General features: G+C 51.0%; 8 protein-coding genes and 1 non-coding gene across 9 annotated transcripts; 6 read left to right on the top strand and 3 right to left on the bottom strand.

Annotated features, from left to right (window-relative positions):
* The first annotated feature begins 497 nt into the window (after nt 1-497).
* On the top strand, nt 498-2419 carry BDQ94DRAFT_142655 (OSBP family protein). The gene is made up of 4 exons (XM_026766073.1): nt 498-730; nt 843-1168; nt 1216-1270; nt 1331-2419. Exons 1-4 carry the CDS (start codon nt 659-661, stop codon nt 2123-2125), a joined length of 1248 nt encoding a protein of 415 aa, XP_026626801.1. The 5' UTR covers nt 498-658; the 3' UTR covers nt 2126-2419.
* Nucleotides 2420-3611: 1192 nt separating this feature from the next.
* BDQ94DRAFT_178297 (RTA1 domain-containing protein) lies at nt 3612-4509 on the bottom strand (the record flags this gene model as incomplete). Its single annotated transcript, XM_026773097.1, has 2 exons — nt 3612-4270; nt 4338-4509. 2 exons carry the CDS (start codon nt 4507-4509, stop codon nt 3612-3614), a joined length of 831 nt encoding a protein of 276 aa, XP_026626800.1.
* A 371-nt stretch (nt 4510-4880) lies between these two features.
* Nucleotides 4881-6535, top strand: BDQ94DRAFT_26210 (Zn(II)2Cys6 transcription factor domain-containing protein). The gene is made up of 2 exons (XM_026775348.1): nt 4881-5163; nt 5220-6535. The coding sequence occupies exons 1-2, from the start codon at nt 5098-5100 to the stop codon at nt 6324-6326; spliced, it is 1173 nt and encodes a 390-aa protein (XP_026626799.1). The 5' UTR covers nt 4881-5097; the 3' UTR covers nt 6327-6535.
* Nucleotides 6536-6805: 270 nt separating this feature from the next.
* BDQ94DRAFT_t130 lies at nt 6806-6889 on the bottom strand. The gene has a single exon. It is a non-coding gene; the product is annotated as a tRNA-His (tRNA).
* A 3503-nt stretch (nt 6890-10392) lies between these two features.
* Nucleotides 10393-13556, bottom strand: BDQ94DRAFT_26192 (putative RNAPII degradation factor Def1). Its single transcript, XM_026775345.1, has 2 exons — nt 13096-13556; nt 10393-13019 (listed from the first exon to the last, which is right to left on the bottom strand). Exons 1-2 carry the CDS (start codon nt 13394-13396, stop codon nt 10603-10605), a joined length of 2718 nt encoding a protein of 905 aa, XP_026626798.1. The 5' UTR covers nt 13397-13556; the 3' UTR covers nt 10393-10602.
* Nucleotides 13557-14303: 747 nt separating this feature from the next.
* Nucleotides 14304-15939, top strand: BDQ94DRAFT_26197 (uncharacterized protein). The gene has a single exon (XM_026775346.1). The coding sequence runs from the start codon at nt 14572-14574 to the stop codon at nt 15832-15834; it is 1263 nt and encodes a 420-aa protein (XP_026626797.1). The 5' UTR covers nt 14304-14571; the 3' UTR covers nt 15835-15939.
* Nucleotides 15940-16385: 446 nt separating this feature from the next.
* On the top strand, nt 16386-17280 carry BDQ94DRAFT_26199 (uncharacterized protein). The gene is made up of 2 exons (XM_026775347.1): nt 16386-16526; nt 16624-17280. The coding sequence occupies exons 1-2, from the start codon at nt 16487-16489 to the stop codon at nt 17112-17114; spliced, it is 531 nt and encodes a 176-aa protein (XP_026626796.1). The 5' UTR covers nt 16386-16486; the 3' UTR covers nt 17115-17280.
* A 296-nt stretch (nt 17281-17576) lies between these two features.
* BDQ94DRAFT_159151 (bifunctional saccharopine dehydrogenase/ubiquitin carboxyl-terminal hydrolase) lies at nt 17577-22313 on the top strand (the record flags this gene model as incomplete). Its single annotated transcript, XM_026769042.1, has 9 exons — nt 17577-17637; nt 17695-17810; nt 17992-18232; nt 18287-18489; nt 18540-18636; nt 18688-18835; nt 18899-19168; nt 19907-19998; nt 20434-22313. The coding sequence occupies 9 exons, from the start codon at nt 17577-17579 to the stop codon at nt 22311-22313; spliced, it is 3108 nt and encodes a 1035-aa protein (XP_026626795.1).
* A 682-nt stretch (nt 22314-22995) lies between these two features.
* Nucleotides 22996-24894, top strand: BDQ94DRAFT_142642 (regulator of chromosome condensation 1/beta-lactamase-inhibitor protein II). The gene is made up of 3 exons (XM_026766072.1): nt 22996-23271; nt 23398-23900; nt 23956-24894. Exons 1-3 carry the CDS (start codon nt 23058-23060, stop codon nt 24814-24816), a joined length of 1578 nt encoding a protein of 525 aa, XP_026626794.1. The 5' UTR covers nt 22996-23057; the 3' UTR covers nt 24817-24894.
* Nucleotides 24895-25742: the final 848 nt, after the last annotated feature.

Here is a 25742-nt window from a genome sequence, read left to right as displayed (position 1 = left end):
CTTGTTATAATTGCTTTTTGCCGCCTCCTCTTCCTTTATTTTCTTTTTTTTTTTTTTTTTTTTTTTTTTTTTTTTTTTTTTTTTTTTTTTTTTTTTTTTTTTTTTTTTTTTTTTTTTTTTGCCCGCCCGTTATTACTTCTTAATACTCAGTTAATTCTCCACTATCTAGTAGGCTTAAGGAATAACGATGTGGCTGGCTTAATATAATCTCCGCCACGGAGCTAAGACATAAGTGGCACGCGAGTCGAGAATTTGGAAAACCACCAATGAATACAGTGATAGCATGAGATTGGCAGCCATCCAGAAACTCAGTCCATTGTGATTCCCTCCCTTTGGGGTCATCCTTTCCGTGGAAAAGCAAGCAGGACAAGAAACATCCGCAGAGCTTAGCTCAGCCACCCATGACGTAGAAAGAGCTGACCCCCTGCGCGGGTGGCTTGAATTCGGGTTTGGTGGGTGACCCGATCGCCCTCCGGCCGCTTTCCTCTTCCACTCTTCCCCCCCATGACATATTCATCTGTCTCCCTGCTGTTCCTCCCCCTCTTCCTTCTCTCTTCCCCGCTTCACTCTTTTTCACCCGTCCTCCCAGGGCTTATTCTTAGCCGGTCCTGCGGTCTTGTATCAGATCAGTAGTCGATATTGTTTCCACATCTGCAAAATGAGTTCCAGCAAGGATTCAGCGTCCGGCGTTCCCGCCCACAGCAAAGGTTCCTGGACAAGTTTCCTTAAGGTATGAAGTTTGAACGACCGATTTTCTTCTAGGCAATTGGTCCCACACTCTAGACTGTCTAACCCGGTATTGCTTACGGATCTTGGCTAACCGATATGGTACCTTCCTCCAGTCTATCGCCTCCTTCAACGGAGATCTTTCCTCCTTGACCGCCCCGCCCTTTATCCTCTCGTCCACCTCCTTGACCGAATATTCTGCCTACTGGGCCGAACACCCAGCCCTGTTTGTGGCTGCCGCAAAAGAAGCGGACCCAGAGAAGAGAGCCCTGGCCGTCTTGAAGTGGTTCCTTAGCACTCTTCACCAGCAGTACTGCAGTCGCAGTGAGAAGCTCGGTAGCGAAAAGAAGCCTTTGAACCCTTTCCTGGGAGAGTTGTTCCTTGGCAAATGGGATTCCGATGCGGACGTGGGCGAGACCACCTTGATCAGTGAGCAAGTCAGGTAGGTGGTTATGCTGTCCCCACTCCGGATCGTATTGACCGCTTTAGCCACCATCCCCCTGCTACTGCTTATGCTATCAGAAACGAGAAGCATGGCGTTGAGGTATGTAGCTATTCAAGATCTTATGTACGACGAGGCTCTGACTGTGGGTTCGAAATGTAGCTTCAAGGATACAACGCCCAGAAGGCATCCTTCTCCAGCACCATTCAAATCAAACAGATCGGACATGCTCTGTTGACCCTCACTCCTCCAGGTGCGGATAAGAACGATCCTTCTCAGCAGGAACGGTACCTGATCACCCTCCCGCACCTGCACATCGAATCCCTGATTTACGGAACGCCGTTCGTCGAACTGGAGAAGTCCACTCGCATTGCCAGCAGCACTGGCTACGTGGCGAAGATTGACTACTCTGGCAAGGGCTGGTTGAGCGGCAAGAAGAACACCTTCAGCGCCATCCTGTTCAAGGAGAACGAGGGCGAGAAGAAGCCTCTGTACACTGTTGACGGACAATGGTCGGATTCGTTCGTCATCAAAGACTCTCGCAAGCATGAGGTGGACAGATTTTCTGTCAAGGACACGAAGACCACCCCATTGACTCTGGCGCCCGTCGACCAGCAAGACCTCTATGAGAGCCGGCGGGCATGGGCGGACGTTGCGGCAGGCATTGAGCGGGGCGATATGGATGCCGTGTCCGTGGCCAAGTCCAAGATCGAGAACGCTCAGCGCGAGCTTCGCAAGGTCGAGAAGTCAGAAGGCCGCGAGTGGGACCGACGCTTCTTCAAGCGCGTCAACGACGCCGACGATGAGGAATTCTGGCGACTCGCAAGAATGATCGGTGTCACGTCTTTGGAGAGCGACAAGACCGGCGGTGTCTGGAGGTTCGACCCTACCAGCGCTGCGGACGCCAAGCCCCCTTACCACAAGACTGGCGGCGAAGGTCTGGGAATTACTGCATGAAATGATTCGACGGTCGGCAGATATACACGTTGCGTTTAATCAACCTCTTTTATAGTCCAGGTGGACAAGTGATCTGGCAAACATGGCATGAACAAGTGCCCTTATAGAGTACGTTTGCTTTCATAACAGGATCTATTATTTGGCTTTGGTGGAGATGTTTCGGCACCTGTATATAGAACAGTAACGACAGCTGGATAATCAGCGAATCCCAGCGACATTGGAAAGATGCAGTTCGCGTGACGGAGTAATAAGAATGTGTTTTATACTCGCCTCTGGTAATTTCAGTGAAAGCCCAAGTCTTAGCAAGAAGCCTACGTATCCTTGACTAGGGTTTCCCCCGTTTTCATCCCCTCCCACGGGACAATATTAGATTCAATAGTCTCGGGCTGTCTACCTCGGATCAGCCTTCGGTCCGTTACGCCACTCGCTTCATGATTCAGTCAGTGTCTGACCATCAAACCTTATTGAAATTACCTCTATCAAATAAACCCAACATTTGGGATGCGATGAACACGCCTGGCCCTGGCCAGCGGGACCTGGTCCATCGTCATCGTCGTCAGCATTACTGCGAAAGACGAGCATGGGTTCCTGCACAGGCCATGCATCCAACTTTGTCGTGATTTGGATCTTGATCCGTTGAAAGCTACCACACATTGAAAGATGTTAGTCGATGTCAATCTTGCACAGAGCCTATCATGACGATCGTTGATGCCAGGAAGTCACTCGAAGGTGTCGGTCAGAAAGATACCATGAATTATGATTGTTTCCTTTCTCGCGGTCTGCCGTGTTGGAAAATAGGGATACGATAAACCCCCAGGCACCTAATGTTTGGGACTATTCGATACGACTAAGCGGTCTTGGACGTCTGATAGTTACTATTAATCGGTTAATACTCGGTGTCAGGAATGCAGATCGTAACTTCCGTCAATAAGACTATACAATAAGTAGTTAGCGAAGAGGGGGGGAGAAGAGCTGAATGGAAATCAGTGGATGTGTTTCGCTAGTGCCAAGTTTAGGGACTATGGGGCTCTGTGGGGAGTTGTAGACTGTTCTATATACAGTAATTGCTGCTTCCAAATATTAATGCAGGGGTCGAGAAACGTTGCGCAGGATTACGATGGCTCTGTAGGTCAAATTTAGTCTTTTCCGACTTGCTGGTTTATCCGTAGCCTAAGCGATCGTCTGTTGGCTTCGTTGATTTTTCCTTCCATGTGTATAATGAGTTTCGTTTATGTCATGTCATCTACTAGCAAACTATCAAGTTTAGTTTATGTTTCTTATGCATCTTTCAACCATAAAGGCTCGCAGGATGTGTTCTGTTGCTAAATCAGTACCTCTGCTGAAGATAGCATAGGTACGCGCGGTCATTCCGAGCATCTTCGTTACAGTATGAGGCGCACACACACTGTATGACTGGCTTACACCCAACTGAGGTGTATCTGAAAAAATCATGACATTTTAGGTACAAACAACGGTCTAATAAAACTCATACAGTCGTATCATCATCACTCCTTGTCGCAAGGAGCTCCATCTCAGGCTTCCCTGTCTGAATATCGCCAGGATATCTCGCAGCCCAAATCGCCATAACAAGCCACATCAACACAGAGTCAAACACATAGAGTGGCCACTCATTCGTCAAGAGGTAGCCGTTATACCCAATCGCATATTCAACAACACGGTAAATTGACCGAACCAGGATGAGACCACTGACCGCGAAGAGCGTATACATGTGATATTTCCACGGTGACTGTGCATCGGATGTCGGACGCTTTTGCATACGCTTGTGGAATATAAGCGAGACAATGATGAAGAAAGCAAACATGCCCACTTGGAAGACAAGGCCGACTATAACAATGACTTTCGATAAGGTCTGCATTGATTCCATCACCTGCAAGCCCGCTCCGCTGCCTTGAATGAGGAAGGCAAGAACATCGCTCGTGACAAAGACCCTCGTCAACCAACGAAGGGGGATTAGAGAGTGTTGCTCTCCATTGACTCTCCGTATGATCCGACCTAGCGTCATGTATACAGATGCGGCGAAGAGAACTGGAGCGAGGAGAATGAGCACGCTCTGCATACAGTAAGGCCCAAGATCCGCTGTATGGAAATGCGAAATTATTCTTGCGATGAATCCAATAAGCTCAACTGTACTGTGTGTTAGTTCATAAGGCTGTCTTTTGTGGAGTATATAAGTATAACAGGGAATACATACAAATGCCGCCAATGGCTAAGGGGATATTGAACCATGCTCGAGATCGGATTAGCTTGAAGAAGTGGATTCCGGTGGCCCCCAGGAAGAGGACGAAAAAGATAACCGCTGCCGGAACGGAGGGCATGTAGCTCCACAGGTAGTAGCCTGGCACGTAGGGTTCCAGCTTGGCCATGATGGGCGAATGTAGGCTGTCTCTTCGCTCGGGGACTTTTATCGGATTATCCAGCTATGGAGGTGAGATTGTTGCGAGATTGTACTCGAATCCTGCATCCACCTTGGTCTTATATATCTCTTGGACGCCATTATGCACGTGGCTGTACCGCAGGGAAAGAACAATCTCTGCTTGATAGAATCGCAGAATCTGAATACGCGTATAGAACTCAGCCCTTCTCGAAGGTGTCGGACTTGATCCGTTGCCTGGATATACTACCGGATCTGGTTTAGTGGCAGACGAAGTGGTCTGTGCATACGCGGATTCGTGAAACTTCCCCCATACTGGCTTCGCTTGCTTATGCCTCTTACACGTCCCAGTCTCTGCTGCATCTCAACCTCTGAAAATAGCAACCCTACCTTTTTTACGGGTCCGTTGTGACTGTTGGTCAGGCACACTTTAAGCTTATCGCCAAATTTGGAGCCATGGGCGGAGATCCTTGACCACGAGGCACGCCAGGCAGGAACAATACTACCCACCACCATTGCCACATTAGGCGCACGTACGCCGGAAGATGCGCTCTCAGTAATCGACCAAGTTATCGTAAGGATGCCGCGTAGGGCACATAAGAAGTCGCGCAATGGCTGCTTTGAATGTAAGCGGCGCCACATTAAAGTAAGTTTGATGGGTTCGCCTGGCACACCTGTAGCATCAGAATCTGACTTGTGCAGTGCGACGAGAAACAACCGATATGTTCCAACTGTCGGTCTTCGGAACGTTCCTGCGAATACGCGGATCCGTTCATACGGGCGGCCAGTTCGCAGTCAAGCAAGTCATCGATCCCGTCACCGTGCCAGCAGGTGACGGATGAACTACCCCTGCGTTCGCCTGCACATCCATCTTCTCTTTCTCTTTCTGAAAGTCCCCCAGTCAACATGCTTCACGCTGAGCTGTACTTCAACTTGATGAATTACACCCTCTTCAGCCTCAGCGAAGGTGAGATTGGATGGTTTGGTACCCCGGACGTGATGCGAATTATTGTCTCGACGCCTTATCTCATCAATCAAGTCCTTGCACTAAGTGCTCTACACTTGAGCGTAGCGCGTCCAGAAAAGAGAGAGTGGTATCGGCGCCATGCAACCCATCTACAAACGCATGCATTAGAGATTTACAGTCAAAGGAGACTCGAGGTTGACCAGGAGAACAGTGTCTCACTATTTCTTTTCTCCAGCATCCTCGGTGCGCATACTCTCTGTGACGTCTTGGTTCACCGTGAAGACACCAGTTTCGATAGATTTCTGGAAAGATTCGTGCATTGCTTGAAACTCCAACTTGGTATTCGCGTCGTTATTTCTTCGACTACGTGGAAATCACTACAGGAGTCAATCCTTAAGAAACCGCTTCAAGATGGAGCGATCTTGTTCAAATGGGATACGAATCTGGGACCCGAGTGCGCAAGACTCTTGGGGCTTATTGAAGGAGCTAAATTGGGCGATGCCATTACTTCCACCTATCGCAGTGCGATCCAGGCGCTGCAAATGTCCATGAATGCAGCCCTTAGAGCTTCGCTGAAGAATATAAGCGGTGTTACGGGCTGGTCTGTCATAGTCGGCCCCGAATATGCCGAACATTTGGCAATGCAACGGCCCGAGGCTCTGGTAATCCTGGCTCATTACGCTGTGATTCTACACTGGCATCGGCACTTCTGGTTGTTTGGCGATGGTGGCCGCTTCCTTATTGAGTCCATCAGCAGGTATCTAGGCCCGAGCTGGGCGGAATGGTTAGAGTGGCCAAACCGGAGCTTGAGTGAACCTAGTCAGTTAGGTGAAATATCGTAATTCCCCTGTGCCTGGGGATTGAGCATGCAACGACCTGTTCATAAGAGAGCTTACGCGGGACGTTAAGGAATTTTTGGTGACTGCGCTGGTAGCGATTCTCGACATACCCACTCTGTTCTTGTGACTCAGAGGTGATAATCTTCTCCGTGGAGACTGTACATACTTTCCGCATCTTTCACAGCCCTATCGTACGGCCTCAAAAACTTTCGTAGAAATATCGAAATTTATCAATGCTACGATGGCTTGTAACTTCCCTTCCACAATCCCAGTGGACATTGATGGAGATAGTGAATATTGAACGACTACCCAGTCCCTATACGCTCATGGCGATTGCCAGGTTGACTTTGACAATGAACAGACTTCCCTCGCCCGCGGACATCCTGCGAATCGAGTAGGTAAAAGTAAAAGAAGAAGAATCCACCTGTGTCACATAACAAAAGGGAAACCAAAAAGTCAAATCAAGCACAAACGCCAATTTTTGGCGCTGCTGGGAATCGAACCCAGGTCGAAACGGCGCTGCGGAAAACCACAACGTTTCATGATGACCACTACACTACAGCACCTTGATTTGTTAAAAAGGGTGTGCTTAATTTGACTGATAAGGCTCCATAACCTTAAAATTGCTGTGTGCCGCTGGGCAGTGGTTCATGTTGTGTGAGTGGATGGATGGTCTACGACGGGGTTTTACGATGTTTTTATGGAACTTGGATGGCTGGTGAGCTCCATTGAGAGCTGTGCTAATTGCTTACTTGTGTTTTCTTATTGCTTTCAGTTACGAGTTGCGCGTGTTTTGGTTGATTTCTCCGGGTCAGTGTATACTATATTTCAGAGATGCCGTTTGTTCGCAATTATGGTAATAATATGGGCAGTTCAATCGCGCCAACAGAAGCAATTCAATGCCCACAGCCCAGTATCCCCTCAGTCGGGGATTAATGCATCTAGAAGCCAGGAATAGCTCTCCTGGGCCATAAAAACCACACAAATCCCCAACAAACCATATGTCTTCTTGGTATCCCTTTGAAGACAACTGAACCACTCCAACCAGTCTGCCAGGACATGTAGAATGAACAGACAACTATGACCATTATAAAATAGTTATCAAACACGTTTTGCGAAGCCCCACAGACACTGTACCCTGCCGCGAAACGAGAAGTAGTTTAGGGCCTAGCCCATCCTGTCGTTCGTAGCTAGCAGCAACATCGTCTTCTGGCTCTATATGTATCGGTGCGAATGTATTCGATACCCATCGGGAGGTGGCCTAGGACATGTGGACCAGGTATCTCCCTCTAGCTCTTACTGTATCTATCTTGTGCGTAGGTGGGGAGTTCAGTGTATTGTTTAGAGCATTGTTTTATTTCATGAAGGGGTCAATGTCCTATGTTAAGCTCTGAGGGTATGATTTCCCCCTGGCAGACGATTGGTATTGGACAAGAGAAGTAGGCCGGCACACCCAAGAGTGACTCAGATCAGAGTATAAGAGATACAAATACAAATGTAATAGCGCACAATAGCCAAGTAGAAGAAACCCCAGAGGATGGTCTCGCAGACACCAAGGAATCGAACGGAGTGATCGGATAACAAGTCCAAAAATATATAGTACTATCCATCATCCTCCAGCTGCATCCATGACGCCATTTAGAATACCCAATTATTCATCGATGTCTTTGTTTTCTTCTCTTCCCTTCCCTTCACCTTTATTGTTATTATTATTAACGGGCCCGTCCAGTGCATTTATTCGAACCTATGTAAGGTCACCCAAGCGTATTCATCGTGTAATTGCAGCTTCGCCCGCCCTTGTTCCTAGCCCTCCCCAAAGTTCTTTCGTCGATAATTCAGGACCTAGACTGACAGCAGCACATCTTTCCAGGACAGCAAAATAATCGAAAGATTCGGGAAATGGGAAGACCAGTAAAGGCAAGATAATGTGCAGATGGGCAAATGAATAATGAAAGGGTAACGGGGTAGCAGGGGAGCAAGGAAAGGGAATGCCCCTCAGAATAGGACTCCAACTGGGTGCCCTATACTTATCATCATTCGAGGCGTGGTAACTGACGGGGAAAGCTCAACCTGAGATGAATCTAGGCTGACCCGAACAGTGGCATGTAATAACCCGTGCTCATCTAGCGTAGATGTATCATCATCGCCGGGGTTGATAAGCAGAGGGGTTATAGAAGAAGAAAAGTCACCTGCTCTCAGAAGACCAGGCACGCAAGTCCCTGGAAAGAAATCATCATCGAGCAGGTTCAGAGACGAGTGGCTTTGAAAATAGACTCAAACTTACCTGACTGGAGGAAGTCTCCAACAGGGTGTCTCTGGGTGACGGCTGAAAGCCAGATAGGGGGGTCTTACAGTGGGCAGCCTTAGGCGGTGGTGCGTATGGGCTTTGTTGCATATGGGCAGTGTCGCATATGGGCGTAGCCGCCTAAGGAAAGATGGGCGTAGACAGATGGGTGGGCAGAGAGCGATGAGTAGGCGAGGTTGAGGAAAGAAGAGAGCTGGGATCGAGAGGGGGGGAAGGCGGATTATAAGGGAGGGAAAGCGGAGGGGGAAGGGAGAATGTGCGAGACCAAGCGGAGCGAGAGGCAGGAAGTGAATGGGGACAAAGGAACAGGGCAAAGTGATGGAGCAAGTGATGGGGGTAAAGTGATGGAGGTGAGGTGAGGTGAAGTGAAGGGAGTGGGTGAAGGTCTTCCCCCGGGGGAAGTGGTGTTACCGTCACCGTCTACGCCTGGTGTACAGTTAAGTTGGTGGGAAAGTAAAGAAGCATTATATAGTCTCCTGAGCAGTAGGGAAGGCGGCATGTTCAGCTTGTGTTTCACCATGCGAAAGGGGAACTCCGTGGCACTCGATATGTGCAACGAGGCAACTCCCGAGAATTATACCAGATGACATTGGGACAAACCGATAGCAGGCTGCGATGAAGGAAAATGCCGATATTCACTGAACATGATCGAACTAGGCAACACAGCCATAGCTACCTTGTATGTACATGCGTACACCTAGTTGCTGTTCCTTTTGGGCATTGGCAGAATTCTAGACCTACTACTGTAGGGACAAAATTCCCAGTCAACAGTTCATCTATGTGTCACTAGATGATTGAATATAGTAGAGAATTTGTCATAAAAGCTTCAATATGGTCGTGTAGAATATATCTTGATTCCAGAGATCTTCTTCTATCAACACCCAGCATAGAGACGATGAAGGAAAGAGATATAAACGAGTAGATTCACTTTTCAATCCTTTCATTATCTTTCTACTGGGTATGAATTTAGGATAACCTTTCACCTTTCCTTCAGCACAACTATAATACAGGTGACCGTGATATTCAATAGTACCTATCCACTGATGTGTGCAAGTCAACAGAATAGATGGAGAAAAACCATCAGATGCCTCTCCAGTACCAGAGCATCGAGGCCCTCTTTATATAGTTTACTAGTCTGTGAGAATGGGTCGTTGCCATGTAGGCAAGACCGGAAGGCATCACCGACAAGAATTGGAATTTTCCATCATCTATAGCATAGTTGTCAGCCCAAGACTACATCTACACGGCACAAGCCAAGTCAAGTCAACAGCTACGGCCGTGGTTACGGTGTCGGGAAAGACCCGGATTCAGGCTCGGAACGCACACGCTACTCCATTGTGTCTTTTCCCTCGTCACCGTCTCTATAGCGAGTTACTTTTTGTACACCGGAAGATAAAGCAAGGTCCAACGCCGTCCCAGTCAATTCTTTGCATTCTTTAACCCCCATCCCTTGTCCTAATCCAGCCAATTTGCATGAACGATGTCCCAACCGAACCCAAAGAAGTAGTACAGGAAGCGGAAAGTATGCAAGGTAGATGAGAGCAAGAGAGATCATGGAAAGGTTTTCATCAGACACCGAATCGAGAAGGGGCAAAAGCCGGAGAGCAAAGGAGAAGAGGTGGCGTAGGAAAAAAAGACGTCTGAATATAATAGGAAGACACTGGCAAATGTCGTAAAACCGTGAACAAGCAACATAAGTAAAAATAAAACAAAGCGATAACGTTTTTTTCCATTCAATACATCATGAGCGCAACCCTGCAGAAAAGATCAACCAAAGATGTAAAACCAGCCAAGCTCTCATTGAGAGTAAAGATTACACACGTGAGAGTGACAGAGGGGGGAAAAAGTGTTAACAAGTGAATATAAGAGGAGATAGGTTTTCAATCCAGGGCTTGCCGCGCCCGAGGTAAAAGAGAAAAAGAAACGAGCCAATAGGAATCCCATCACCCGGAAAAGATGCAACGCCATAAGCCTTTAGTGACCGTAATTGCCTCCCCAGCCTCCACGTCCAGAGTTTCCGTAGTAGTTAGCGAAACCCGCGCCGCCGTAGTTACCGTATCCAGTGGGTTGGTGGTGGGTCTGGCTGGCTGCAGCCTGATGGCCGCCCAGGGCACCCAATCCACCATACTGAGGGTTCAGGTGAGGGTAGCCACCGAATCCCTGCTGACCCTGCTGGCCCTGCAGCGGGGGAAGGCCGGTTTGGGCCTGAGGCTGACCAGGGGCGCTGTTGGTTGCGGAACCGGGACGGTTAGCCTGGGCAAGAGAAGGGCTGGGCCCCGCAGCCTTCGGGGTATCGAAGCTCTTCGTCTCCTCCGTGGTCACCGGAGGCTGCTGGGTGATCGGCTGGTTCTGTCCGAAGCCGCCTTGAGTGCGACCGAAGACGTCCGACATGCCAGTTGCGAAGGCATTGGATCCAGCGGCTGCCGACTGCTGAGTCTCGGATGGCTGGGCGGATCCAGTGCGGCCGTAGACCGAGTCACGACCGGGAATGGCCTGGTTGAAGGTGGCCGCTGTCGCGGGCGACGACGAGTGGTCATAAGAGAAGGCGTGAGGCTGACCATACATTCCAGCCTTTCCGTACGGGCCATATTGGCTGCCGTAACCATATTGAGTGCTGTGAGGAAGGTAGTGGTCATCATATCTCCGGGCATCATCGTACATCGGGCGGTTCCTGCCGTACTGGTTCATCTGGCCAATGTACGAAGCATAGTGAGGGTTGGAGTAGTACGGGTATCCGTATCCGTAGCTGTGAGCGCCCTGGCCAGGCATGTGCTGAGCCGTAGGGGTCTGAGTAGCGCCAGGAAGGGTGGGGTTAGGAGTGGTGTGGCCACTGTTGGGAGCTTCAACATGGCCATAGCGGCTAGGAGGCTGAGTGGTAGGAATATGCGGTTGCACTTCGGCGCCAGAAACACCAAATCCTGCTCTCTGGGCAGCGACCGTGGCATCTTGAGACTGACCGTATGTGCCGTAGTAGTTGTAAGGAAGACGTTGGTCGACGGCATAGAACGGAGAATACTCGCTACCGGTCGTGACGGTAGGCTGGACAGGAGCTTGGTTGGCAAATGGCTCCTGGATCTGAGGTTGAGGCTGCGTGACCTGCTGGGTGAAGGGGTCGTAGGGCTTATGAGCGTCGGTGTAGCGGGCGAAATCAGTGAAAGAGTTTTCAGCGGCAGAGACCTGGGGCACGGGAGGAAGTCCCGGGGCCGGGCGAGAGACTGCAGGGGTTTCAGTAGGAACCTGAGTCTGCGTGGAAGGAGGCAACGAGGCTCGAGGAGCAACAGGGGAGTGTTGAGGGGGCTGAGCACGGGTCTCAGCTTCTTCTCTGTTCTCATCAATGTCAACATCGGCGGCATCTCCGTTCAATCCCATGCTACCAAATTGGACTGCAGCACGATCCACAGCATGGTTTCCTGGCATGACCACAGCCTCCTGTTGTTCCATCACACGACGTTGAGTGCCAGGGGTGCGTGTGCTCTGCTTGAAGGCACTCGAGGGGTAAGTTCCAGGAGCAGCGCGGGTGGGAGTGGCAGCCGCTGCAAGATGAGTAGTGTCAAGGGCACTGCCCACGGTGCTAGCTGCGGTAGCCGTGGGAGCAGGAGGAGAGACATCGGGGATCTGGGCAAGGTTGTTCTTCGTCAAATCATCCTTCGGAGCGGGGACATCAGCGGAAGATGGAGTAGCTACAGGAGCTTCTTCTGCGGTCGGTTGAGGTTGAGGAACAGCGGGTTCGGGTGCTTTTTCGGCAGGGACAGGAACGGGGATAGGAATTGGGACGGGAACAGGAGCCTGGGCGGGAGCCGGGGCTGGGGCAGGAGCTGGTGCGGGTTCAGCTGGCTTCTGCTCCGTTACAGGCGCAGCAGCAGGCTTCTCGGGGGCAGGGGCAGGGGCAGCGGTGGTAGCAGGAGCGGCAGCAGGAGCAGGAGCAGGAGCAGGAGCGGCAGGTTTCTTCTGAGGCGGCGGCGGCGCCGGTTTGGCAAACAAGCTAGCCCAACCCTTCTTTGTGCCCTCCGGGATCACACTGCTCTTGGGTGCCTCCTTAGCGCTGTCGTCAACAGTTTCTGCAGCAGCTGGCTCGGCATCGATGGTCTTTTCGGACTTGATAGCCGCGGCAGGCTCAGGAGCAGTCGTAGTCGTAGCTGTGGTCTCCTCGACAGAAGTGGCGACAGCTGGCTTCTCCGTGCGAGTTCCATTGGTATGAGCACCGGCCCGACCACCACGACCTCCACGACCACGGTCACCACGGGCGCGACCACGACTTTCAAAGCCACCACGGCCGCGACCTCGAACCGAGGGGGCGACTGTCTCGACAGGAGTGCTCTGTACCTCCTTGGTCTTAGGGCGGCTGCGGTCCGTAGTCTTCTTCTTTACCTCGCCCCATTGAGCGACATTGCCTGTGCGAATAGAAGCAGCAGCGTCAGCAAAACCCAGAAGCACTGAGCTATCCCAAGTAGCAGTAGGGAACCATACCTTCACTAATGCGATCAATTGCCTCCTCAAGGTCACCATTTGCATCCTCCAGAGCGAAGACCAGATCCTCATCAGTCCAATCAGAGAACAGCTCCTTCAGCATGGGCAGAGTATCCGAGTATTTCTTCTTCATCTGGCCAAGTTCTCCCTCGTCTTCAAATGCGGTGGGTGCGCCGTCTGAGTTGTCTGCCTTTGTGGATCTGCTACCACCTCGACCACCTCTGGAGCTATAGCCGCCACGGCCACCACGGGCAGATACCCTGCCACGAGAGGCAGAAGGCCTTGTTTGAACTTCAGACATATCTGTTGATGGTATTTATGGTTCTCCCGTATGGAGAAATAAGATGAAGGAATCGGAGAGGACCCAACGTGGACGAAGGGAGGAAATCAAGGTGCGGCTAGTGGGAAGAAAAAGCGGGTAAAAAGGTCGTAACTTAGTACGGTAGCAATGATGAGATGCAGCCTCACGAGAGAGGTCAGCACCAGAACCACTAAGGGCACACAAGGGCCGCCGGGATTTTGTTTTGGGAGGGAGGAAAGAGGAGAAGAAAGAGACCGAAAGAGTCGAGAGATAGAAAAAGGATGCAAAAGACACAAGAAAAGATAAAAAGGAAATAATAATTAGAGGTGAAGGGGGAGGAGGTGCAGAAAGTTTAGTAGGGAAAGACTACTACTTAGCAGCAGATCGAGTTCATTGAATGGATGGGGTTCGAGGTGTGGATGGGACGGAAGGGGAAGAGAAGGCGACTTTCGGTCGGTCGCGTTGGTTGCCCGCGCCCCGTTTTTAGCGAGCATGCGGTCCTGGGCAGTGTTACCTGCTTTACCTTACCGCGTCCAATTTACCACCCATCATTGGGATAGTACTACTTACTTTTACTTTGCCAACTGACTTCTTGCTTAGCTACAGTGCTACTGGTGCGATTGCAGGAAATGTGATTGAAGATGATGGTCCCAGATGGTACTTCTCTTTTTAGTGAGGTAGAGCTGCTCTACCAATCGGTATGTTACTTACCTCGTACCACCTCGCCTGATGGGCGTTCCGAGTCTTTGGGTTCGCTCTGTCGATGATTTCGTCATCACTACTCCGTACTATTCCTAGTATTATGACGATGGCATTGTGGAAATCATACGAGCCAGGATGGTTCTTTCAAATTCGTGGCGGACCGGCACCTGCCATTCTGTATATCCTACATCTGTTGAAATTCCGACTGGTCGACCAGTCAACTCCAATTGAGGGATAGATCATCTTCAGCTCCCTTCCTTTTCACAGCCAGGCTGATCGCGTGGTGAGGTGGCACCGGCAGCCCTTACTCACCGCCCGTCGTTTCGGGCCAAACTCACTCGTGACTTGCTGGATAAGGCGCAGCCCGGGACTTGTTCCCAGCAGAAGGGGCCCAGCCAGTATCGACAGCCTTCGTTTACCATTATCTAGCTACTTTTTGCGACAGGCGCCGCGTGTGTGACCATTCTTCCATTATGAGGGCCACCCCGGCCGTCAAATACCCTTGGTCTAAATTGCATCTTCCGCTCCCCCGTACCCCTCGTCAGTCCGAGCAGCTCCTCAATGCCATCACATCCTCCTTCCGTCGTCAGCTCGATCGTGAATATCCGACCAACAACCCTTCTACATCCGACCGTAATGAAACTTCTGCCGAGAATTCATCAGAAAACCCCCATTCGTCTGCTCATGCGACGGATAGGCTTCTCCACAACATCCTGGACAACCCGCTTTTCCGGGTAGCCCCATCGGCGTCTCCCATCTCCAGTAATGCGTCAGGCATGCGCGATGCCAAACAACGAAGAATGTTGACAGAGCCTATGGTGGTATTCGACGAATTGGCGGCGGCAGGACATGTCACTAAAGGCGACCTTCTACAATGCTTGCAGTATCAGTTAATGCTTGCAAGAGGTACCGGCGATGATTTTGTCAAGGCCATGAAAGATTCCAGAGCAGGGACCAAAGTTGTCAATTGGTGGCTTGCATCAGGTTGGCGAGATCGGTTAAAGATATTTGATCATCGACAGACGTCTGCCACCTTGGTGAAGTTCATGGTTGCGGAGGGCATGCAAGATACTGTTCTGCTATGGTTGAAAATGTTGGCCAATACTGATCTTCGGGCCTTCAACGGCCATATCAGCCGAAGCCTCGCCGAGCGTGTTGCTAGAAACCTTTTGACCGATTTTTTGGCCGCTGAGAATCAATATGGGGGTGGCTTGGCCTCCGCTATGCGGTACTACGTCCAGGTAGGAGATATGTATTTCTCCATGGAGGATCTGCATAACAGACGTGACACGAAAAACCTTCTTCGACATGCCGGTAAATACCTGTTTCAGCAGGTCAGTCGGGAAGTACCAAATGATAAAAATATGGTTTCTGCAACTGTTTATGAAGAATACGCCAGGGTGATCGCTACGGTGTGTACGGACTTTGTCACTGCCTCGGTGGCTCTCTACCATCCCACAGTACCCGATCCGAAACCCTTTCTTCGGTATGTGTATAATAAGGATATGCCAACTTTGCAGACGTGGCCGGCAGGCCTACGAGAGGTATTTGTGCGCAGTGGCTCGGTCGCGCTCCGTCTTTTGATGGACCAGGGGAAGCGGGGAGATGCCACATGGTTGGCAGGTATCCTGCAGCACGTGTCAGACACAGATAAGGCGAAGGTCGAGCATGAAGCATCCGCAGATGAAAAGGCTTTGCTCTCTCGACTACTCCGAGTAGACATGGCGTGGACCTGATTGATGTAATTATTCTTCTACAGCATTTGTGGAATAATTTGCGAAAAGTCTCCATGCAATGCAGCTCCTTAACTGGGCTAATTTGCGTCACGGATCCTAACGGAAGCGCGCAGATCGATGGGATGAGATTCGTCGGCCATGTTTTGCCGTCAGCCAGCCAGCAGCATTGTCATTGCGACAGTCACACCAAAACACCAACCCCCCCGACATTAATACTCCGCATCGGACTCCACTCCTGCCGCTAAGGGATGCTTTCTCCTCTTCTTGGCGTGCTTACCTCCAACGACAACCCCGGTGCAACTAGGGCTTATCTCTCCCCCCTCGGACTGAGCATCGGTGCAATTCTTAGTGGTTCTTTTCATTTCTTGATCTAGAATGGAAGAGGGGACAGCCGAGATTGAGTTCCGCGTGAATCGGGTTAGCGCCCCTGATCGTGCCTTAGTAAACATCACGGCGCAACCTCACCTCGTCTTCTTCTCGGACCTTCTCCCAACAACCGCTTCGTCTGAACAGATGATCTTCGGCTACTACTTCGGGCATTAATCGGGATACTAGTCGCATATCATTTGCGATCACAAGATTCGCAGACAAGCCGGGATACCATTGACGAAACCCCATAATTTCCCGCATTATCTAATAACTGCGGGCAGTTATGGCTTCCGAACCCAGCAATATTTCCAACAAATTATCAGGTATGTTAAGGACTGGCTTTCTATACCTCTCGTCTTGTGGTCGCCCCTTGCCAAGCCTTGTTATATACTTCAGACTGATATGCTGACAATTCAGAAGAACAAAAGCCAACAAATGGCGCCAATCTCCCAGCGCAGCCATCCGGCGCAACTGAGCCTGCCGAGGAGAGCAAGCCTACTTCAGACATCAAGACCCTTAATGAAGTGAAATCTACCGATGAGACGAAACCCCACTCACAGGTTCCCACATCTGCAGATACAGCTCCCAAGGAATCTGTTACCGAGTCGAATGTGGGTGAAAAGCGGGAGCACGAAGTAATACCCACGACAGTGGAAGCGGCTAAAACTGGCGCCGATGATGCAACAGAGCCTGCAACCAAGAAGAAGAAGAAGAATGATGCGGAGAAGAACGGGCCAAAGACCGTTCCATCAGTTCCTACGACTGCGAAGCACACCAAGAAAGGCCAAACTACAAATGGGGACAAGAAGAAGTATGGGCGATCGAAAGTCGCAAAGGAGCCTGCCAAAAGAGACCCTCCCATGGATGGAATTAGTAGTCGAACTCGCAGTCGCACTAAGGTTGCTCCTTGAACCGTCTAATCGTTTGTCTCAATGACGTTAGTAGCGGGCTTTCACCAAGATGGCACTTGTCGGGAAATAGTTGGAGGTTAGGGCACCGCTTGTGTACGAGACAATCATTTGCCTCGAATAGCTGAATACGAATTTGATAAGTATGATAAGCCGAACGATTCTCTATGCCATCGAAAACAGCCCTATCGTAGCCATGTCTACCACTTCTATTAACTATAAGCCGTTTCTAGGGCTGACGTCTCGTAATCGCGGTATCACAAATCGCCGAAATCGGCGATGACAGTGCACGCTGAGTCACATTCCGGGACGGAACAACCACTCTTCTTCCCCGCTATCACCAGAGGGGCAAGTCTGTGTCATAGGTCCAGCAGCAATAGCATTAATTTCTCGTCGAGAAAGCTAAAATTTCTGATTCTGAACATCTACTCTCTGCAGATAACAACCAATTGTCATATTATAACCATGTCTTCCAACAAGATCTGGCTGCGTGCCGAGACCAAGCCCGCCGAGGCTCGGTCTGCCTGTGAGCATTAGACCTCAAGCCAATTGCACATTACTCTGGGATGCTGATATGCTGCAGTGACACCGACTACCTGCAAGGCTCTTATGGATGCTGGATATGAAGTGACTGTTGAGCGCTCTACCCAACGGATTTTTGATGGTAAGAGTGACTTCCTATATCACAATCACAATGACGTTTAGGGGTACACTGCGGCTGGTTAGCAGGTGTATCCCTTAATGTTTGCCATCTCTACACTCGGTTTTCAGAACCAGTCTAACACGTCTATTTCTTTCTAGACGAAGATTTTGCGAAGGTATGTGTGTAGAAGCACGTCGCCCTTTCGTCCGTACGAAATCTCACCTCTCCATCTTACAGATTGGCGCACCGCTGGTGGAGGAAGGCTCCTGGGTGAAGGATGCCCCTAAGGATGCCTACATTCTGGGTCTCAAGGAGCTCCCTGAGGATGATTTCCCCCTTGAACACGTTCACATCTCCTTTGCCCACTGCTACAAGCAGCAGGGTGGCTGGGAGCAGGTACTCAGCCGTTGGCCTCGGGGAGGTGGTACTCTCTTGGATCTTGAATTCCTTACCGATGATGTTGGTCGGAGAGTCGCTGGTAAGGACTATGCTTTAAATGTGTCCCATTACAGCAGCTGATATTATGCCTTAGCTTTCGGTTGGACTGCTGGTTATGCAGGTTCCGCTTTGGCAGTCAAGAACTGGGCTTGGCAGTTGACGCACCCTGAGGGCGAGCCTTTGCCCGGAGAGGTCCCGTACATTAACCAAGATGCCCTGATCGAATCGGTCAAGAAGTCCCTCGAGGATGGTAAGAAGCAGTCTGGCCGCTCTCCCAAGATTCTTGTCATTGGCGCCGTGAGTTACCCGTCTTGTCTCATACGGCAACACTTCTGACAATTTCACAGCTCGGCCGTTGTGGTAGTGGTGCTGTGCAGCTCGCCAAGGACGTGGGTATTCCCGACTCCGACATCGTTCGGTGGGATATTGAGGAAACCAAGAAGGGTCAGTTGTGTTTAGCTTTTTGTCGTTATCGTGCACTAACATCAATTGCAGGCGGTCCTTTCAGGGAAATCGTCGAGGATGTCGATATTCTCGTCAATTGCATTTACCTCAGCGCACAGATCCCACCCTTCGTCACTCCAGAGACCCTCACTTCACCGAAACGCCGTTTGTCGGTCATCTGCGATGTGAGCGCTGATACGTAAGGCTCCTATTCTCCAACCTTGAGGATTCCGCTGACCATTGTATGACCTCTCACCGATAGTACCAACCCCCACAACCCTCTCCCTGTGTATTCTATCACTACTACCTTTGATAAGCCTACTGTTCCCGTCACATTGGCAGGTGGAAACCAGGTCGCTGGCCTGAGTGTGATCAGCATCGATCACCTTCCGTCTCTTCTGCCCCGCGAGAGCTCGGAGATGTTCAGCCAAGCCTTGCTCCCCAGCTTGCTCCAGCTGAAGGACCGGCAAAACGCCCGCGTCTGGAAGCAGGCTGAGGATCTTTTCAATGAAAAGGTTGCTACGCTGCCCGAGTCCCTGCGGGCCTAAATGATGCACTTCTCTGAAATCAGGCTGGCTTCTGAAAAAAGGATTTTTGCGTGTATTATGGTTACCGATTGATACGATGCTTTCCTGAAAATCTCGATGGTTTATGGATGTTAGCATGTTATGATATGAGACTATTGATTAGAATAGAGGCAACAAAAAGTGTTGTTAGAGTAGAATCATGTACTATGGAGTAAGCACCCACAGAGTGAAAAGTGCTAGTATTTCGCGTGGTAGATTTCCTTTGTTTCGTGACTCGGGCTGAGGCGGAGGCTCAGGCAAATAGAACATTCGAGTGCCCCTCCCCCTTCTCACCCCGATCACACCGGGCACCCCCGCACATCATTGTCTCTCGTGGGGTTCGATCGGAGTTCGTGCTCTTCATCCTAACTTGCCATGTACTCGCAGTGGTTGTCAGCTTGATAATACGCTTGCTTCGTTACACTGAGCCTCGCCATGCATGCTATTACAGGAGGCAGCAAGGGATCCGCGTGCTCTATCGACAGGAGTGAGCCCTTCCAAGCTTGCAACCATCCCAGTCTTCTAAGACTACAGCTTTGCGGACTTCGAGGACTCCCACTGGGAACTTTTCGTTGATCCTCAGATCTGCGGAATAGTTGATCCATAGTGAAATCCAAAAAAGTAATGTGGGGATCATGAACCGCTGTGGGAAACGCCGATGTCTCCCGTCGGTGCGCTGAGCATGGCGGGTGCTCGGCGCTGAGAAACATCCGAGAATACCAAGGAAAACAGAGAAGCAGCCCTGCTACCGCCCATCCAACGAGAAGTCATCCATTGCGGCTACCGCGTCGAACAGGTTCGTCGAATATTCTCGTGTTTGGCATGCACCGGAGTGGGATACCAGCCGCCTCATTACTCTATTTTGGTGAGAACGCTGTCATTGGCGGCCCCCCTCCTGTCTACCTGAAATTACCCCATGCCCTCTCCACACCCTCGGTTGTATGGGGGAACTGCTGCTGACGGTTATCCCGCTCTTAGCCATCGACAACTGATAAATCTCCCCTCTGATCCCATGGATCCCTGAAGCCTGTGTATATGTGAAAGGATACAAGTGCAGGAGGGAAAATTTCGGCTTGGCTCGTCTTCTTGGCACCGGAGTTCCGTGTCTGTTTGAACTACGCAGCTTCATGGCACATCTTTCGATGGATCAACCATAGCATTGACGTCGACGACCGCTTCTCTCCGAATCCCAATCCTCCTCTCCTCAGCTACACCGTCTGGCACGTATAAGGTGCGATGCAGGAAAAATCGAGCACTGTCGCCGCTTACGCGGCCGGAGCATCTCTTGCGGCTATTGCTCTATTCTACGTCTTCGGCCCCAACTACACTATCGATGGAGACGAGTCACAGGACAGTTCCCGCAAGAAAAACATTGTTGGCTTGTCCAACCCCGCCAATGACTGCTTCATCAACTCGGTGCTGCAGGCTCTTGCAGGGCTCGGTGATCTGCGTGTCTACCTGATCAGAGAGCTCCACAAGCGTGAACTAGACGGTTCTGATATATATAATGAACTTCCTCCACCGGCTGATATGCCTCGGGATGCGAAGCCGGACAGGATAAGGGAATTGCAACAGGGGAGTATTACCAGAGCTCTCAAGGAGATGCTCGACCGACTGAACGAACGTCCGATCTACAAGAAAACCATCTCCGCGCGACCCTTCATCCAGTCTCTTGAGTACGCCTATCGGACGCGGATCAGCCGTAGCCAGCAAGATGCGCAGGAGTTCTTGCAGATTGTCGCAGAAAGACTTTGCGATGAGTACCATGCCGGCGTGAAAGCACGACTACGAGCGAAGGCCATACCAGAGTTGTCGTCAGGCCCGGAGGCGGTAGAATCAGGCGATGAATCTTCTCCCAAAGTCCCTGCGGAAGTTGAGGTGCGGATTGATGACGGATCTGAGAACGGCTTACCCGCTATTATCGACAATAAACTCAAAGAAATCGACCATGAGTACGGCTTCCCTTTCGAAGGAAAGCTCGAGTCCCAGATCGAGTGCCTGTTTTGCCACTATCAATACCAGCCTAATCAGACCTCCTTTGTAAATCTGACCTTGCAAGTGCCTCAAAAGAGCTCTACCACGCTTAGCGCCTGCTTTGACGGTTTACTCAAAACTGAATACATTGAAGACTTCAAATGCGACAAATGTCGGTTGCAGCATGCTCTTGAGTTCAAGACGCAGGAATTGCACCGGACCCGCTCCAAAGATGACCGAGCTAGGTTTGAGGCAGAAATCGAGCGAATCAAGACGGCCCTCGCTACAAACCCAGAAGGTCCTTTAGAGGGTGTAATCTTGCCACCTTCTGACCTCGCCCCTAAACGAAAGATTGCGAGACATATGCGGATAACGGCCTTTCCCAAAATCATTGCCATTCATCTTTCGCGATCGATCTTTGACCACAGCAGCTCTACCAAGAATGCAGCCAAAGTATCTTTTCCGGAGCGGCTGCCGCTCGGTGGTATCCTGAGCCGAGAATGGTACAGGCTGCTGGCAATTGTCTGTCATAAAGGCAGCCACCATAGTGGACATTACGAGTCATTCCGACGCAATCATCTTTATCCACCCTTCTCAACGCCAGACGTATTCAGCTCGTACGCTCAGAGTCGGGCAACTAGCGAAAACCCATCCGAAGCGCCTAGCCCTCAGCTAAAGGCTCGCAACTCGTTGGAGAGCGAACCGGCGCCCCTCAGCATCTCGACATCGATAGGGTCACCGACCAGTCCCTCTCAACTGCAACCGCCCCCGTCACCGACTCCGCGACCGACATCGAGCCCACGGGTTTCTTTCCAGAGCACTCGTTCGAAGTCGTCAGCATCGAAGCAAAACCTATCGCCTGTGTCAGACCCGCATAGCTCATCCTCCACAGAGGGTGGGCGCTGGAGCAAGTCATTTTCGCGCGCGTCGTTCACCAGCGATCGCAGTACGCCAGCAACTTCGGTTGAAGCTTCAGGCTCCAGCAGTCGGCTCCGTCGACGCCGTAAGCAGAACGATCGATGGTGGCGTGTCTCGGACGAGAAAGTCAAAGAATGCAAGACTTCCGATGTTTTGGGGATGCAGCGAGAGGTCTACCTCTTGTTCTATGAGATTGAGAAGCCCACGCCTGGCGCGTAAGCGGCCTTCAATATCACTTTTGGTTTTTTTTCTTTTGCATATAGGAGAGAAAAGGAACGATCGCGTACTGGATAGATAGAGGAGTACCTCGGGGGTTTATACAAGCCCATTTCACCGACCCATGTAAGGAGCCTTCTCGCGCAGCGGCTCAGGAATGACAGTTATGCACAAGGAACATCAAAACCATATTAGACAGTACACAATACTAGACACATGCACGAGTCCTACTTTTGCGAGATAGTAAAACCCCCGTTCACATCACGGAAATCCCCATCCTACTACTATCTAGTAACACTCAGATTCCCGCGTCCCCTGACTGTCATACGACGGACACGACCACTAATGCAGTGCGCCCCTTGAAAAACAGGGAACCCAATCACCTCATCACCGCCTTAGTCAGTGCAGGGAGCCCCCGGGACCGCCTCCCGTCCCAACAACACTCCCTGATTGGAGCGCACAACACTTTTCTGTTCCAGGTTCCGAATATCCCTGCCATCATTTCAATATTTATTATTGTTTATTCTGGTGTTACTACTATTGATTTTCTCCAGCACCGCATAATCTCACCGACCTAATTACCGCAACCCTTATCGCAAATTTTTCTTTTCTCCATTCTCTCTCTCTTATACTTAGTCAATTTACTCTGCCTACTTACCAATCCCTCTATCAATTCGGGTGTAGGCATCGCATACTAGACCCCATAACAAAAAAAAAAAAAGGCGAAACTAAAATCACCACAACACAATGCCTCCCAAACGCGCAGCATCTAGCGCCTCAAAGGCCAAAACCGAGACTGCCTCGAAGGCTGCTGCCGACAAGGTGAAGAAGACCGCAAGCACCAGCGCGAGCGCGAAACCTCAGGCTTCGAGGAAGCGTAAGGCTGCAGACTCTGTGGAGGAGACGACAACGTCAGGGGCTGCCCCGGCGGCGCCGGCGCGGGTGACCAAGAAGCAGAAGGGTGAGTTCAATTGATCAGTTGCGTTGCGAATTGGTGATTTGCTTTGTTTGGGGGATGTTTTTCGCGTGTTGGATGATGCTGTTCCGCGGAATGTTGGGCTAACGGGTATTTGTTACGTTGTGGCAGAAGCTCTGGCCGTCATCAACCACGCGCCTACTCAGCGCCTCGATGTGTATGTCTTCGGAACGAATTGCTATGGTGAATTGGGTCTTGGAGATGCGACGAAAAAGTCTGAGATCCCTGGTCCGGTCCTGAACCCGAAGCTGCCCGCGGAGTCGGTTGGTGTGGTGCAGTTGGCTATCGGTGGTGTGCACTCGGCTGCTCTTACGCATGATAACAAGATTCTTACATGGGGCGTCAATGATGAGGGTACGCTGGGTAGGGATACAAAGGAGGAGCGCAAGGTGGAGGAGAACGGTGATGGCGTGAATGGCGATGATGCCAAGGAGGAGTCGGACTCGGACTCTGATGATGATGAGGTTGACCTCAATATGAAGGAGGCGACCCCTACGGCTGTGGACTCTGCTCTCTTCCCTGAGGGTACTGTCTTCACGCAGATTACTGCGACGGATAGTGCCACGTTCGCTCTCACCCAGGAGGGACGAGTCTATGGTTGGGGTACATTCAGAGTGAGTTGCCTCGCTTATTCTCGAGTCATTGTTACTTTGACCTAACGTCGAACAGGGAAGCAACGGTGTGATCGGGTTTTCTCCCGAGACGAAGATTCAACGACAGCCAGTCCTGGTTCCCGGTCTTGAGAAAGTGACACACCTTGCGTCTGGCGCGCAACACGTCCTGGCGCTGACGGCGAAGGGCGCTGTTTTGACCTGGGGTTGTGAGGAACAGAACCAGCTTGGTCGGAGAATCTCTGGACGTCTGCATGGCAAGCTCGAGAGTCTCATCCCGGGACAGTGCGCGCTTCCGTCGGATGTCGTGAGCATCGGAACGGGTTCCTACCACTCCTTTGCTGTTCGCAAGAACGGTCGGGTGCACGCTTGGGGTTCTAATAACTTCGGTCAGACGGCCGTCCCGATGAGCGCTGGAGAAAGCGATGCCGTCGTCCTCTACCCGACGGAAGTCAAGTCTTTCCGCAAGCACGGCAAGATTGTCTCTATCTGCGGTGGAAAGGACCACAGTGTGGCTGTCACCGAAGACGGAAAGTGCCTTTCCTGGGGACGCGTGGATAATAAGGCTCTTGGTATCCCGCTGGCGGACATGCCATCGGATGAACTCGTGCACGATGAGCATGGACGTCCCCGTATCCTGACGGTTCCAACTCCCCTCACCGATATCAAGGAGGAGGTTGTCTTCGCAACCGCCTCCAGTGATCACTCCTTTGCTATCACCAAAGACGGTCAGGCGTATAGCTGGGGTTTCAACGTACAGCGTCAGGCCGGACACCGCGATGTGGATGAGGTTGAACGACCAACCCTCCTCCAAAACAAGCACGTCAACGGAAAGAAGCTGGTTGCTGCTGCAGGAGGAGGCCAGTTCAGTATGCTCGTTGGAGCTTACTCGCCGCAAGTGAACGGAACCGATGCTTGATATTTTCTTTTTGATGCGATTTTCTGCAATAGTTCTGTTACCCATTTGAATTGAGCTCTATGTATTATTATGTGACAGTAGTTACACTCCAATCACGAGACTTTCTAGCGATTGCGCTCCTAGCAGAAAGTGGATACTGACTATGCGTAGACACTACAGACAGATAGCTGCTTCGAAGTCGTTGGCGTCAATTCTCCTCGGGCCTCGAACAATCTTGACTAGCCAGCCAGTCATCCGGTCTATGCAGGTTGAGCGTTTCGCCGGTGGTTATCCGGTTTTAGGCCCGGAATACTACAAGGTCGAGGGCATCCCCAACCCGGGGCTACCCAAGGCTCCACATATCGGCGGAAGAGCACCCCCTCTTTATCTTATTTTCAGATCAGCTGGACCGGGGAAGCACAGTCTAGGCCGTGACCGGCAGAAAAGCAACGAAGTGGTTGGAACATCCTGCAACGAGAACGGAGGAAAATTCCCGCTGATTTCTCCGGTGCTGGATGAAGCACGAAAGAATTACGGAGAGAACTGGGTCAATGTTTTCGCAGGTAGCCGAAGTGGTTGTCCAGTGCAACCGGTTGACCATTGATCACAGAGAGGGATGATGTTACCATCTATACTCCTATATCCAGACCCTGAGAAACTACGTACCCCTGCTGTCTAGGTGTAAGGCGGAGTACAGTATCCACCCTTTCGAGCAAGACCAGCAATAATACTTGTTAGCCAACCTGCTGCTTGATTCCTGGACGAGAGAATGTCGGACCGAAGGCAAGGAAGCCTGAATGATGTCATGTGATGGGCGCGGGGATTCCCGGGAGACTAAGCAGCCTGAGGCAGCCAGCAGCGTCATTGCGGGCTTCCGAATGAACCCCACCATAGCAGGCAGGGAAGGGAACAAGATGGAAGCATCATCATAGCCTCGGACTAGATTT

Source organism: Aspergillus welwitschiae (genome assembly GCF_003344945.1).
Source record: "Aspergillus welwitschiae strain CBS 139.54b unplaced genomic scaffold BDQ94scaffold_14, whole genome shotgun sequence".
NCBI classification, from domain to species: domain Eukaryota; kingdom Fungi; phylum Ascomycota; class Eurotiomycetes; order Eurotiales; family Aspergillaceae; genus Aspergillus; species Aspergillus welwitschiae.
This window is presented reverse-complemented; position numbering and strand designations above follow the sequence as displayed.

What these genes read in the sequence shown, in the direction of transcription:
- BDQ94DRAFT_142655 (XM_026766073.1), top strand. Translation starts at nt 659, where the DNA reads ATGAGTTCCAGCAAGGATTCAGCGTCCGGCGTTCCCGCCCACAGCAAA. An exon ending in CCTGGACAAGTTTCCTTAAG is followed by an intron (nt 731 to 842) that starts GTATGAAGTTTG and finishes ACCTTCCTCCAG; the next exon opens with TCTATCGCCTCCTTCAACGG. An exon ending in ACGAGAAGCATGGCGTTGAG is followed by an intron (nt 1,271 to 1,330) that starts GTATGTAGCTAT and finishes TTCGAAATGTAG; the next exon opens with CTTCAAGGATACAACGCCCA.
- BDQ94DRAFT_26210 (XM_026775348.1), top strand. Translation starts at nt 5,098, where the DNA reads ATGCCGCGTAGGGCACATAAGAAGTCGCGCAATGGCTGCTTTGAATGT. An exon ending in GTAAGCGGCGCCACATTAAA is followed by an intron (nt 5,164 to 5,219) that starts GTAAGTTTGATG and finishes TGACTTGTGCAG; the next exon opens with TGCGACGAGAAACAACCGAT.
- BDQ94DRAFT_26192 (XM_026775345.1), bottom strand. Translation starts at nt 13,396, where the DNA reads ATGTCTGAAGTTCAAACAAGGCCTTCTGCCTCTCGTGGCAGGGTATCT. An exon ending in AATTGATCGCATTAGTGAAG is followed by an intron (nt 13,020 to 13,095) that starts GTATGGTTCCCT and finishes CTATTCGCACAG; the next exon opens with GCAATGTCGCTCAATGGGGC.
- BDQ94DRAFT_26197 (XM_026775346.1), top strand. Translation starts at nt 14,572, where the DNA reads ATGAGGGCCACCCCGGCCGTCAAATACCCTTGGTCTAAATTGCATCTT.
- BDQ94DRAFT_26199 (XM_026775347.1), top strand. Translation starts at nt 16,487, where the DNA reads ATGGCTTCCGAACCCAGCAATATTTCCAACAAATTATCAG. An exon ending in TATTTCCAACAAATTATCAG is followed by an intron (nt 16,527 to 16,623) that starts GTATGTTAAGGA and finishes ACAATTCAGAAG; the next exon opens with AACAAAAGCCAACAAATGGC.
- BDQ94DRAFT_142642 (XM_026766072.1), top strand. Translation starts at nt 23,058, where the DNA reads ATGCCTCCCAAACGCGCAGCATCTAGCGCCTCAAAGGCCAAAACCGAG. An exon ending in GGTGACCAAGAAGCAGAAGG is followed by an intron (nt 23,272 to 23,397) that starts GTGAGTTCAATT and finishes ACGTTGTGGCAG; the next exon opens with AAGCTCTGGCCGTCATCAAC. An exon ending in ATGGTTGGGGTACATTCAGA is followed by an intron (nt 23,901 to 23,955) that starts GTGAGTTGCCTC and finishes AACGTCGAACAG; the next exon opens with GGAAGCAACGGTGTGATCGG.